The sequence below is a fragment of the Thunnus thynnus genome, chromosome 16, assembly GCF_963924715.1.
Source record: "Thunnus thynnus chromosome 16, fThuThy2.1, whole genome shotgun sequence".
Classification (NCBI taxonomy): Eukaryota; Metazoa; Chordata; class Actinopteri; order Scombriformes; family Scombridae; genus Thunnus; species Thunnus thynnus.
In genome coordinates, this window is record NC_089532.1 from 3431608 (window position 1) to 3445377 (window position 13770).

General features: G+C 41.2%; 1 protein-coding gene across 6 annotated transcripts in view; it reads left to right on the forward strand.

Moving 5' to 3' along the window:
• syne2b (spectrin repeat containing, nuclear envelope 2b) overlaps positions 1–13770 on the forward strand; it is a 167165-nt gene that overhangs the window by 44714 nt on the left and 108681 nt on the right. For all 6 annotated transcript variants that reach the window (XM_067614887.1, XM_067614886.1, XM_067614890.1 and 3 more), the window contains 22 exons: positions 260–855; positions 1154–1309; positions 1498–1648; positions 2034–2192; positions 2955–3122; positions 3292–3393; positions 3565–3765; positions 3958–4165; positions 4489–4601; positions 4732–4934; positions 5147–5254; positions 5942–6221; positions 6866–7195; positions 7311–7640; positions 7756–8085; positions 8201–8530; positions 8646–8975; positions 9091–9420; positions 10244–10543; positions 11147–11374; positions 12210–12326; positions 13003–13329. In XM_067614887.1, coding sequence (XP_067470988.1) covers positions 260–855; positions 1154–1309; positions 1498–1648; positions 2034–2192; positions 2955–3122; positions 3292–3393; positions 3565–3765; positions 3958–4165; positions 4489–4601; positions 4732–4934; positions 5147–5254; positions 5942–6221; positions 6866–7195; positions 7311–7640; positions 7756–8085; positions 8201–8530; positions 8646–8975; positions 9091–9420; positions 10244–10543; positions 11147–11374; positions 12210–12326; positions 13003–13329 — 5397 coding nt within the window. The remainder of the gene's footprint in view (positions 1–259; positions 856–1153; positions 1310–1497; positions 1649–2033; positions 2193–2954; positions 3123–3291; positions 3394–3564; positions 3766–3957; positions 4166–4488; positions 4602–4731; positions 4935–5146; positions 5255–5941; positions 6222–6865; positions 7196–7310; positions 7641–7755; positions 8086–8200; positions 8531–8645; positions 8976–9090; positions 9421–10243; positions 10544–11146; positions 11375–12209; positions 12327–13002; positions 13330–13770) is intronic.

Consider the following 13770-nt stretch of genomic DNA (forward strand, 5'->3'; position numbering starts at 1 on the left):
TTGTGTGTTTGATTATTTGCAGTTTGTGAGAAAGACTAAAGGTATGTTCAGACTGAATCTGAAGTGTTCATTGACTGTAGTGAATAAACAGACTGCACAAACAGTCTGGTGGTTAAATTTGCACCATTAAAGGCAGGCAAAAACTTGCTTTGCATTTAGTCTGAACACATCTTAACACTGTTTCTAGCTCAAGCAGCTTTGCCACTAAAATGTATAAACCCCCCTACCACATGTGGTATTTTAACTCCTTTTGCTTCAGGAACTTGATGACAATATCCAGAGTGAATTGGACCAGCTGTCCCGTCTGGACCCTGAATCCAGCAACCTTGACCCCAGAGACTGCTTCCCTCTGTCCCGTGAGGTCAGGACCCACAAAACCAGCCTGGATCAGCTCCGACAGCAGGTCCGGAAGAGTGAAGCAGCTGCTCGCGCCCTTGACCGCTTCCTCATGTCACTTCGCACTGTAGATGAAGACATCTCTGGAGTCCAGGGTGCCCCATGCAGCGATGCTGTGGTACTGCAAGAGTGCCGCACTAAGCTGGGTCTGATCAGACAGAGCATTGACAGTCTGAAAGACAAGGCGCCTCAGCTGGATCTGCTCCTGCAGGGGGCCAGGCTGACAGTCACCAGGGATGGTGTTCCAGCGTCCTGCCTGGACATGGTGAGCGCTCTGCTGAGGAAGCTGGAGGAGGCTGACAGTGGGCTGGTAGGCCAGCAGAAGAGCCTCAAGAAGGAGACCCAGAGTAAGTCCCTGGGCCTGAGGAAGAGGACGCTGCTGGGGGAGCTGAAGAAGCTGCAGGATACCATTGAAACTCGAGGCCTGAAGGAGCCCACCATGCCTGCTGTGCAACAGAGGTGTGTGTTGAGTGTCTGCTATGCTTTTGATATCATTGTTTAATTGGATTTCTTCAGGTTTAAGGTTTTATTTCAAGTTTTTTAAATGTGTTTACTCTTTTCCCTTGCTGTTTGTGTTTTTGATTACATCTTTTACATTGAAGTGTGTTGTGTGAAAGGTCATACTGTGAACCAGAGTTGTGCACACACAAGATACCTCTTAAAATGTTGATCTGAGAAGTATCTTAATACATTTCTGTGAAGGAGAAAAGCCTGAATTCCAAAAATGATCTTGTAACAATAATCTTGTATTTTTCAGGCTTCGTGTCCTGTCAGATTTGGAGGGTCAGCTGCAGGCTCAGAACTCAGAGCTCCAGAGCCTCCGTGAACTCCAAGAGGGGCAGGAAGGAGAAGAAAACCCCCTTCAGGAGCTGGAGACTCAGTATGAAGAGACTCAGAGCACTTTGACTGACAGGTAGGTTAGACAGGAGGAGCATGTTCAGTACACTGGCCACCTCATAATCATGTGTTTACTAAAAACAGTGATGTTATGTGTCAGTTTTTTATTCAGTTTTGTTTAGACGGTTGACAGACACTGTTGGCCATCAGAGGATACGTGTACATCACCCTAAAATCCCTTCTGTTATCTTCCTCATCCTGCAGGAAGCAGCAGTGCAGCGTCCTGGTGGAGCTGCTGAAGAAGTTCCAGAGCTGCCGAAGCCACCTGAGCAACACCATGCAGAGAGCAGAGCAGACCATCAGTGATCAGGCCTCCTACATGGGCAAGGACAACCTGCAGAGAAGTATAACCAAGGTGAGTCCACAAAATTATTTTTACACCGTCTACAATATAATTCTTTCCAAATTAAACATTTACTTCTGTAAGCTATGACCCACCCAATAACAAAACATTTTTTATGAAATGTTTTGTATATAATAGTATAACTTTGCAAAGTGCTTTAAACAGCTTAAGATCATGAATAAAAAGCATTTAAATATTTATACATATAAGACAACAAATATACAAACACATGATAAAAAAAATAGATTTTAAATTTTGTCTCAATAGTTTAAACAAATGCAAACACACACACACATAAACAGTAATTATAATGAACCAGTAGATGGCAGACATATTCTAGAATAAGATCACTGTGTGTTCAGGTGTGTTGTAAGTTCACATGTGTACATTTGTGCAGGTCAGTGATATTAAGGAGGAGCTGAGCGGCCTCGGGGAGCGTATGGAAGAGATGAGGGGTGTTTGCAGGCAGCTCCAGTCCCAACTGAAGAAGTTCCCAGACTGCAGCGAGACTCCGTTCGAGGCAGAGGCTGATACAATGATGGACAGCTGGCTGGATGTAAGCACCTGTGTGGGGAAGTGAGATGGGAACGTAACAATTAAGAGAGGTTTTGCTAAACTTGTGGTTATAGCAAAATTTATTCAGATCTGTAGATGGAGAGATTTTGAAGTTTTGACACAACTGGGATATGAATTGTAGCAAACAGGCCTTGAGAGTCATATAATGTAATATGGTGTGATTGAAGTTTTACATTGTAGGAAAAAGAGAGGAAGTTTGTTTAGAAACTCCAAAGACTAATAACAGTGATCATGTTTTCAGTCTCTGGAGAATAGTTCTGTGTAAGGAAGATGCCACTGAGCATGTGCAGGAAGGTCAGTTCCATTAGCTTCATTAGCTTGTTGTGCTACATATCACAACTTCTTATTCTTATAGAATAGAAACCATATAGAAAATCATCAGCTATATCCTTTAATAAAGTACATACAATAAAAAAGTACATACAATGAATTTCTGTAGTGTGCATTACAGTTGGTTTTCTTGCAGTTGTAATCCAGTAAATTAGTGGATCCAGCAGCAGCAGTATTAGTATTATTGTATAAACGTGACTAATCGTAATTACTCTGTAAAAGCTCTAAAAATGCTTGGCTGCACCCACTGAGATAGTGGTATCTCCAGCCTACTGATCAGCTTTGCCTCTTAATAAAGATAAAACTAAAAACAGGACATAAGTCTAATTTTGGGAAGATGGGAAGATGGGAAGATCACTTCTGTCTTCAGCTAATCTGAACTGATGATCGATGTTTTTCGGTGCTCTTGCAGGTGACTGAGAAGACAGACGCATACATGGATAACCTCCGGGTGGCACTGGAGGTGTGGGAGAAGCAGCTGATTATGGGGGGAGAGGTAGACAGCTGGGCAGGAGCCAAACTGGTCCTGTTCTCAGAGAGCCACCCCTTCAATAACGAGCAGCAAGTACTTGCCATGAGGGTAAGATTCCCATAGAAGCCTCACAGATATCCTCAGCCGCACCCAACAAGTGTATTCTTATGTGATAGGAATGCAAAATCTTCAGTTATATTGATTACATCTCCAGTTTATGTGATCTACAGTATATTTATAACATAAGAGTTTTACTAAACTTTGTAATATTTTGTAGGATGATATCCAGCACAATGAGGAGAACATTGAGCATTTCCACAAGAAGTCTGTAGAAATCCAGCAAATGCTACAGACTCAGGAGGCTCCACTGGAGCTGCAGGTGAGTATCCTTTCTGCTTTTATTATTATGAACATAAACTGATATGAGTGATCAACATTCAATACTTTTGGTGTTCTTGGTTTCACTTCTTTTACAGTGTCTGTGTCCTTATTACAGTGCTTTATTCTACTCTACCCTGCTTGTCTCTTTTCTCTTCTCTGCATCTTCCAGGTGATGGAAAGCCAGCTGAGGAAGAGGATGGAGCAGGTGAAGGAGCTGTTTACCGACTGCACTGATGTCTTTGAGGAGTTGATAGCTGTGAAGAAACACCTGGCTGAGAAGATGGAGGAGTGCCAGTCAGCTATAGAGAATATCCAGTGTTCTCTCAGTAAGATTGATGCTTCAGAACCAAACGTGGAAACTAAGATTCAGGTACACAGCTGTCAGATGTTGCCACTCACTTTGGTTAAATCCTTTATTCTGGAGACTTACTGTTGTATTTTAGCTTCTGTATCTGTAAAAGATGTTCCACATTGGCGAGTTTAACCCTCACTGGCTGATTTTCTTTGGATTCTGCTGTAACTCGGATACCTTGAATTTCACTGTATATCTCGTCCTCACCAGGATCTGTGTGATGATCTGGAGGCTCAGGAGGAGCAGGCTGAGGCCGTGCTGAAGGAGGTGGGTTTGGTTTCCAGTGTGGCTAGTCCTCAGGTGCTGGAGGCGCTCTCAGTGGACTGCAGCAGACTGAAGGAGGCCATCTCCCGCACCAAGGACATGATCCATCTGAAGAGAGAGGAGAGGGACAAGGGTCTTCTGAAGGTTATCAAAGGTTCGTGTTTGAAGTTGTGTCAGCTTTCGTTGCTTTTAGTTGTGGAAAGTGACAGGAAGTATTGTGGAGATAAATGATGATATATAATAAAGTTGTGCTGTCTATTGTGATTTTTGATTACTTATTGTGTTTATTTTTCCAATGACAATAATTTCCATAATGAAATATGAAAGAAAAGATGGATATTTAACCAGAAAATGTTGTTTTTGTCCTTGTTTTTCCATATAAATTGTACTCATCTTTTATTTATCTTGCATTTTGGATATTTTATTCCTGTTTATAGTAAATTGTGATTATAATAATATTATAATTTTTTTCCCTAGATGAAAGACAGTCATTTGAGGAATGGTTCCAGGACTTGCAACTGGCCGTCAATGAGTGTTTTGAGAACCCTGAGAGCAGAACATTTGTGGAAACATATCTGCAAAGACTCACTGTAAGTGGACAGATGATTGGAGAGGTAGATACTGTATATATATCACTCCAGTCACCAGTGCTGTCCAGTTATGACTGAGACTGTAAATATAAGATGAATAGATCCTTACAGTTGCTCTTCTGTCCATCAGAGCTTCTTAAAATCTAAGGATGCAGAGAGACGTTTGGACCAGCTGAGAGGTCAGCTGGAGAGAGGCAGCGAGCAGATACCTCCTCAGCAGCTCTCTGAGCTCACAGACTGGCTGAAGGAGCAGCAGGAGGAGGTGGCCACATTCAGAACCCACTGCCACAACAGGCAGACACAAATGGAGTCTCTCCTCAGCGACTTGAACAGGTAAATGCTTCCTTGGTTCCCTCAACAGCACCAGAGCTAATAAATTTCCATTTATGCAAAAAAAATTTAGCTGTAAATCCATTCTGTTAAAAAACGCAAGCATAAAAATTTGGACTTTTTTTTAGGAATCTCACAATTTGAAGTGAAATGATGAGTGTGATTGTAACCACTAAGTGAACCTTGTTTCTTGATGTGTGTCATTTATTCTCTAGTCTACAGAAGCATCACAGTAGCTTCTGTGAGTGGCTGCAGAGCAGAGAAAAACAGTCTGTGGAGTCAGACAAAGTCAAACATCTTCTGAAAGACCTTCAGGACGAGAGGTGAGCTCTAATATTCACACAACCAAGACTGGAGATAATGCAGTTAAAAGCAGTACAAATAATACCATTAGAAAACATAGGTATTAATACACAGAAGTGAACATTTCATGTGTAATTCTAAAAAAACTGAAGATGCAAATGCATTTTAGTAGCTTTTTGTGGCAAAGTATGATATTGGACGTAATGTTCCAGTGTTTGTTTGATGTCTGTCAACACTCGGTATCATTTCCTGTTAGTACAAAATGTACAGTACTGTGTTATTTACTCTACAGTACAGCATTTAAAACAGCAACAATAGAAACCATTAATATAACAATCAAAGACACAAACACAAATACAACAAAAAAAAATACAACCAAAGCTATATTAAACTTCAGTCAAGAAATGCAAGGATCAAATTTAACTTCAGCCTATAAAACATTTACCAGACTGCAGTTACCACATGTTGACATATTGACATATCTGTAATAAGCCAGAATTGGCTGAATATATCTCCTTACCATTGTAATGAATGGGCTGTAGAATTTGATTACCTACTTACAGTATCTTCAGTAACCTTGTGTTCATAGACTCCATATTTAAAGAAAGCTAAACTAGCAAAAACTAGAAAATGAGGCTTAAAATTCAACAAACCAAGAGATCATATGCTATTTTTTTCTTTCTACTTTTTCTTTTTCCATGTCACAGTCAAAGAGCCGACACCCTCAGCGAGCTGTTAGTATCAGTACGCAGACAAGGCGTCAGAGCTGACAGCATCCTGAAGGAAGGAGACAACCTGATACAGCGGTACCAAAACCTGGAGTCCAAGCTGCAGACGCAGGCAGAGGCCCAGAGCGCCCTGGAGGGAGAGTTTGAGAAGTTTAATACCCAGGCTGAGAGCACCAGGACCTGGCTCAAAGACCTCCTGCAACCCCTCACCTCTCTTGGCAGAGATTCCCAGACAGAAGAGATGAAACAAAAAGCACAGGTCAGTGAGAGGAGTTTAAATCCAATATGACTGACATCAGTATATGTAGATATTAAAAAAGTAATAACCTCTATAGCCTTTGAACAAATTGTGCTGTTTTTTTTCTCTTTCTGATTTCTTAGAACCAAAAAACTATCTTTTTAGTGTAGATTTGGACATTAAAATGTCCAAATTTATAAGCTAATCTGCATGTACCAGGACAGAAAACAAGACAGGAACAAGAGGGGAACACACTGATGAGACTAAATTCAACCTAGCCAGTCTCACACAGAGTTCATATGTTATTGAGCTCTCTATCATGTATTCAATCTCAAATCTCTGATCAAAATTCAGTCGTTAGTTTTAGAGGTATCTCTTCATGAACTGAATCGTTGGACAAAAAGAAATTTGAACTTGTTGGTTGCATGAGATGAAAAATCAGGATACCACCAAAGTTATTAGAATTCATCCTCTGGGGGCCGTAAATGTCTGACCAAAATTTTATGTCAATCCATCCAAGACTTTTTGCAATATTTCAATCTTAGACAAAACTGTTTGACCAACAGACTGACAGAAATTTGCAATTCCTAGAGCCACACTGCTAACATATCTAAAAATATTTTTCTTTCCAAACGTTTTCATAATTATCCCTTTTTTGACACCAGGCCATCCTGAGTTCCAAACCCGAGGGAGACTCTATGGTGAACAACCTGAGAAGACAAAGCCAGACTCTGTGTGAGCACAAGGACCTGGAGGAGAGCAAGAAACAAGAAGTCCATCAGTCAGTCAAGGATACAGAGGAGCAGTGGAGGAGAGTCCTGCAGGCTGCTGAGGAGGCTCTCAACAAGGCAGAGACACAAGAACTTCTAGACAAAGACCTGGACTCTTTCAAAACCCAGAATGAAAGTGTCCAGTCTTGGATCAGAGACCAGGATCAGAACCTCCAGTCTCTTGGTGGTCACATGCAAATTGAAAAGAAGCTACAGATTGCACAAGTGAGTTTAGAATGATTGTTGAAGGTTGCGTTGTGTTGTAGAGAATGTCTTGTGAACACTTGTTTTTGAAGATCAAGGCAAAGTGGTCACCTAAAGGGATATTTGTTCTCTTTAGGCTACTCTGAACTCCAAGGCTGACGGAGAGTCAAAGCTCCAGGACCTGAAGAGACGCTGCCAGAGTCTATGTGACAACCAGGACTTGGATGAATGCCAGAGACGAGACGTTCAGGAAGCAGTGAGACACACAGAGGAGCAGTGGAGGACAGTCCTGCAGGTTGCTGAGGAGGTTCTCAACAAGGCAGAGACACAAGGACTTTTAGACAAAGACCTGGACGCTTTCAAAACCCAGAATGAAAGTGTCCAGTCCTGGATCAGAGATCTGGATCAGAACCTGCAGTCTCTTGGTGGTCACATGCAAGTTGAAGAAAAGCGACAGATTGCACAAGTGAGTTTAGAGTGATTGTTGAAGGTTGTGGTGTGTCGTAGAGAATGTCTTGTGAACACTTGTTTTAGAAGATCAAGCCAAAGTATTCACTTAAAGGGATATTTGTTCTCTTTAGGCTACTCTGAACTCCAAGCCTGATGGAGAATCAAAGCTCCAGGACCTGAAGGGACGATGCCAGAGTCTATGTGACAACCAGGACTTGGATGAACGCCGGAGACAAGACGTTCAGGAAGCAGTGAGACACACAGAGGAGCAGTGGAAGACAGTCCTGCAAGTTGCTGAGGAGGCTGTCAACAAGACAGAGACACAAGGACTTTTAGACAAAGACCTGGACGCTTTCAAAACCCAGAATGAAAGTGTCCAGTCCTGGATCAGAGACCTGGATCAGAACCTGCAGTCTCTTGGTGGTCACATGCAAGTTGAAGAAAAGCGACAGATTGCACGAGTGAGTTTAGAATGATTGTTGAAGGTTGTGGTGTGTCGTAGAGAATGTCTTGTGAACACTTGTTTTTGAAGATCAAGGCAAAGTATTCACCTAAAGGGATATTTGTTCTCTTTAGGCTACTCTGAGCTCCAAGGCTGATGGAGAATCAAAGCTCCAGGACCTCAAGGGACGCTGCCAGAGTCTATGTGACAACCAGGACTTGGATGAATGCCGGAGACAAGAGGTTCAAGAAGCAGTGAGACACACGGAGGAGCAGTGGAGGACAGTCCTGCAGGTTGCTGAGGAGTCTTTCAACAAGGCAGAGACACAAGGACTTTTAGACAAAGACCTGGACGCTTTCAAAACCCAGAATGAAAGTGTCCAGTCCTGGATCAGAGACCTGGATCAGAACCTGCAGTCTATTGATGGTCACATGCAAGTTGAAGAAAAGCGACAGATTGCACAAGTGAGTTAGGAATGATTGTTGAAGGTTGTGGTGTGTCGTAGAGAATGTCTTGTGAACACTTGTTTTTGAAGATCAAGGCAAAGTATTTACCTAAAGGGATATTTGTTCTCTTTAGGCTACTCTGAGCTCCAAGGCTGACGGAGAATCAAAGCTCCAGGACCTGAAGGGACAATGCCAGAGTCTATGTGACAACCCGGACTTGGATGAATGCCGGAGACAAGAGGTTCAGGAAGCAGTGAGACACACGGAGGAGCAGTGGAAGACAGTCCTGCAAGTTGCTGAGGAGGCTCTAAACAAGGCAGAGACACAAGGACTTTTAGACAAAGACCTGGATGCTTTCAAAACCCAGAATGAAAGTGTCCAGTCCTGGATCAGAGACCTGGATCAGAATCTGCAGTCTCTTGGTGGTCACATGCAAGTTGAAGAAAAGCTACAGATTGCACAAGTGAGTTTAGAATGATTGTTGAAGGTTGCTGTGTGTTGTAGAGAATGTCTGGTGAACACTTGTTTTAGAAAATCAAGACAAAGTGGTCACCTAAAGGGATATTTGTTCTCTTTAGGCTATCCTGAGCTCCAAGCCTGACGGAGAATCAAAGCTCGAGGACCTGAAGGGACGATGCCAGAGTCTATGTGACAACCAGGACTTGGATGAGTGCCGGAGACGAGAGGTTCAGGAAGCAGTGAGACACACTCAGGAGCAGTGGAGGACAGTCCTGCATGTTGCCAAGGAGGTTGTCAACCATGCAGAGACCGAAGCCACCACTGAAAGAGAATTTGTTGCCTTCAAGAGCAGCAATGAAAGCATCCAGTCCTGGATCAGAGAGCAGAAGCAGAAGCTGTTGTCCCTCGGTAGTCATGTGCCATTTGAAGAAAGGTTAAAGACCGCACAGGTGAGTTTATAAGTAAGGATTGGATTGAAAGTCTCAAGTAGTAAAGCGTCTGTAATCAGAAATTATGATTTGGTTTCAGTGTTGTATTTTTGTGAAAGTTTTTGTCACTTTGCCAGTGTTATTGGAACCATTTTCTAAATTCTAATATTTTAATTTTCATTGGTTTTTCAGATCTAGACACAACAGCATAAGCACACACATGATATAACATTAAACACGTAGTTGCCAATGGCAACTCAGACATGAATACACTCTCAAATTTCCAGTTATTCCATATCCCAAAAGCTAAATGTGAAATATAAATGATCCACTTTTTCCAGTTATTGTCAAAAATATTTCCCTTTAACTCCCAGCAGGTAGGTCAACTTTTCCACTGAGTAAATATCCCAGACAATTCCAAATCATTGCTCTTTCCATGGAGGATCAGCTTTACACCATTCCCCTTTTATAGCTTTTTTGCTGGCTATAAGCTAAAGTTTTCCCAGATATCTGTTTTTTCATTGTATTGCCTCCTCAATCCTACTGAGATACTAGTGGAACCATTTTCAAACAGCGGATTGGATGATAAAATTTATAAATGCTTATATCTTACACCTGGATATCACATGGCTTTCAGTTCATTGTATGAAGAACACTGAATTGCTTTTTAAACAAAATGTCCTACATCATGTTTGATTGATTAATGACCCTGTAGTTTTTACAAGTAACAACTTAATTGTTGGAGTAAAGTCAAGAGCAACTTTTTACCTTTAAGTTCATTTAACTGGCTTACCTTTAAGTACTTTAAGTACCTTCACTGTCATTTATCTGTCTTCACCTTTAGGCTGTTTTGACTTCCAAACTTGAGGGAGAATCCAATGTGCTTGACCTGAAGACACAAGGAGAACGTCTGTGCAAGCAGCTGGAGGAGAGCAGGAAACCTGAGATTGAGCAGCTGGTAAAAGACACCGAGCAGCAGTGGAAAACAGTCCTGCAAGCCGCCAAACAGGCAGAACTCCGAAGTCTTTCAGACGACTTCGACAGTCAGAGTCAAAACACTCAGTCCTGGATCAGAGACCACCAACAGCAGCTACAGTTTGTGGGCAGTCAAACACCACCTGAAGAAAGATGTGACACAGCTGAGGTCTGTCTGAATTCACTGATATTATAGTAGCAATGTGATTGATAAGTTGGATTTAACAAGATATACGAGATATTAAGAGTCACTTTAAGGTGACCCTAATGCTGGGAACTGTAGAACTAATGGGGATTGATAGTGTTCTGAAATACAAGTTAGTGGGGAACATTGTTTGAATGGAAAGTACAGAGAACAACAAGAGTTTCAGAGGCCAGAATCTCAGCAACATATTAAATGCTGCCTGCAGGACAAACATAACATATCTGGCCTCACTGGATATAAAAATCTAAGAATAGCTAAGAGCATTGCAGCCTCGATTTCCTCTCCATCATAATAGGTCGTCTTATTCAATTAATTATTTTAAAGTAGGTTTTATCAAATCAGTTTTTTCCAAATCTATTATTATCATTAAGTATTTATTTGTTCATTTTATTTTCATATTACAAGTCACATTCTTTTAATTTTGATATTTTACTTGTATCTTGGTGGTCATTAGTCTCCCAATCCATATTTACCATCCTGTGTGTTTGTCAATCACTTGGTTGTTTTTTAGTTCTGGATGAATGAACTATTGTATTTATTGAATATTGTTGTTTTTTTTGTCACCAGACTATCTTGAGCTCCAAACCTGACGGTGATTGTATGGTGAACAACCTGAGGAGGCGAGGCCAGAGTCTGTGTGACCATCAGGATGTTGAGGAGAGGAGAAAACTCCAAGTTCAGCAGACAGTCAGAGACACAGAGGAGGAGTGGAGGGCTCTCCTGCATGCTGCTAAACAAATGGAGGCAGCTGCACAAGTTGAGATCACCCAGGACACTGAGAGGAGAAAGATGGAGGTGAGAGAGCTCAGTGTTAACTTTTTTGACAGTTGTTACAGTTTTTATGAATTGCGGGGGCTCGTCCTTTATCAAATAAAATGGCTCATAACCAACCTATGAAACATCCTGAAACCTGATCAAGGTCAAGGTAGAATTAAGTCATTTTCTGCATGTACAATACTCAGTATACAGGGGAACAAAATTGTAGGCTCCAACTAATGATTATTTTCATTGACTTATCTGCCGAATTTGGTCTATAAAATGTCAAAAATAGTGAAAATTTCAACTAAGGCGAGGCTGATGCCGAGGCTCATGTCTTTAAATGTCTTTTTTTGTCCGAACAATAGTTCAAAACCCAAAGACATTCAGCTCGCCATCACAGAAGACAAAGAAAAACATAAAATCCTCATATTTTAGAAGCTGGAATCAGCAAATGTTTGGCGTTTTTGCTTAAAAAATGACTGAAATGATTATTTGATTATCAGAATAGTTGCCCAATTTTCTGTCGATCGATAAATAATTGCAGCTCTGCTTCAGTGCTCCAAGAACACAATAAACACAAATACAATTAAAAGACATCAAAGTGCATGTAGTATTGAATAGTAAGTGCAATGGAAGAAAAATGTTGTCATACATGTAGGGATGTGCTAATGGATAGAAAATGTACATAAAAATAATAATACTACCTGCAACAATAAAGTGTGAGTTTAGACGACTTTGAATATATTTAATTAATAAATATTAATGTCAGATGCTTTTTTGATTTAATGCAATAAATTACTAAAGACACTTGGTTTTCATGGAGCCATTTTTAACCACCTCATTATTTAATTTGGTATATTTTTCTTTTCAGCTGAGAGAATTTAACACCTGTCATCAGGACACCGGCCACTGGCTCACAGACCTCCAACAACGACTGGAGTCACTGAGCAGCCAAACCAAAGCTGAGGACAGACTGCAAGCAGCACAGGTGAGCGGACAGGTCAGGAGGAGTGTGCATCATGTTACAGCGAGAAATGACATCCTTTGGTGGCACAAAGATGCATTGATAAGAAAGGTGGGTTTTTTTAATGATTTGATCACCAATTCAGCTCCCAGTAAGAGCTCTTTTAGCCTCCTTTAGCTCATTGTTTCGATTATACAGCACATTTACTGTATGTACTGCATAGTTCAGTCTCAGCATTTGCAGCAGCAGACAGCTGTTTTCAGGAAACAAGCTCTGATAAAGATACTGTAAACTACTTACCCAGCACCAAACAGCAGGCAGACAAAGTTAAAGACTAACTGGTGAACATATTGGAGCATTTAGCAGCTAATAATCCAGATATTTGTTGGTGGAGACCAAACCAGTGCTAAAAGAAGAGTGAATTTTAGGCTTTAATTCATCAGGTGGACACAAACACAACTCCAAATGTATGGTAATGTTGCTCTGTGTGTGCTCGATATATAAATAGTGAACCACAATATCATTTGTGGACTGTTGGGTTAGTGTTTTTTAGTCAGTCATATGCTTTACTGACCTGAGTATGTAGGTTTGTGCCCCAACCAAACAATAATGCTGTTGATTTGACAGACTGTGTTCACAGCTGAACTCAGGTAAAACAACTTGTACCTTCTTGATATGACTTCTATCATTTTATCCCCAGGCTATTACAAGCTGCAAGCCTGAGGGAGACTCCAAGCTCCAGCAGCTGAAGAGACAAGGCCAGAGTTTATGCAGTCAGGACCTCGAGGAAGACAAGAGACAAGAGGTTCAGCAGACAGCGAAAGACGTTGAGGAGAAGTGGTTGAGAATCCTGCGGGATGCTAAAAAGGCACTGGATCAGGCTGAGAAGCGGTGCGCTATGGAGACTCAGCTGATGATCTATGAAGCCCTGAGAGAAAACACCAGAGTCTGGCTGGAAGAGAGGCAGCAGCGCCTCATCTCTCTGGACAGTCACACAGATCCTGAACAGACAATAAACACTGCACAGGTCAGTTTCAACATTAAAGGGTTTGACTGAATGTTAAAACATCCAAACATAACACACCTGTGCAAACTAATACACATTAAAATGTAACTTTGGCTTACAAGCATGACGTTGTGGAGCTTTGTCTACCTTTAGCATGTATCTGTTTTTTATTTGCCTTTAGTTGTGCACAAACTAAATAAATATAATTTCTTAGTTGTAAAGTAAGTACGTTTTTGCCCTTGTTGGTTTCTCTTGTCATCAAAATGTCAGGAGTATATTTCCAGGATATTTGGTGGTGAAACTGATCCTGGATCAAGTTCATATTGGATCATTTTGTTTTATCTGTAACTATGTTACTAACAGAGGTTTGGACTTTGCAGCCCACTGAATCAATTTCACTTCAACTGACAGGATTTACTTGAGCATTGAGTTTATTTTGTCAGACAAGATTAAGTGCTTTGG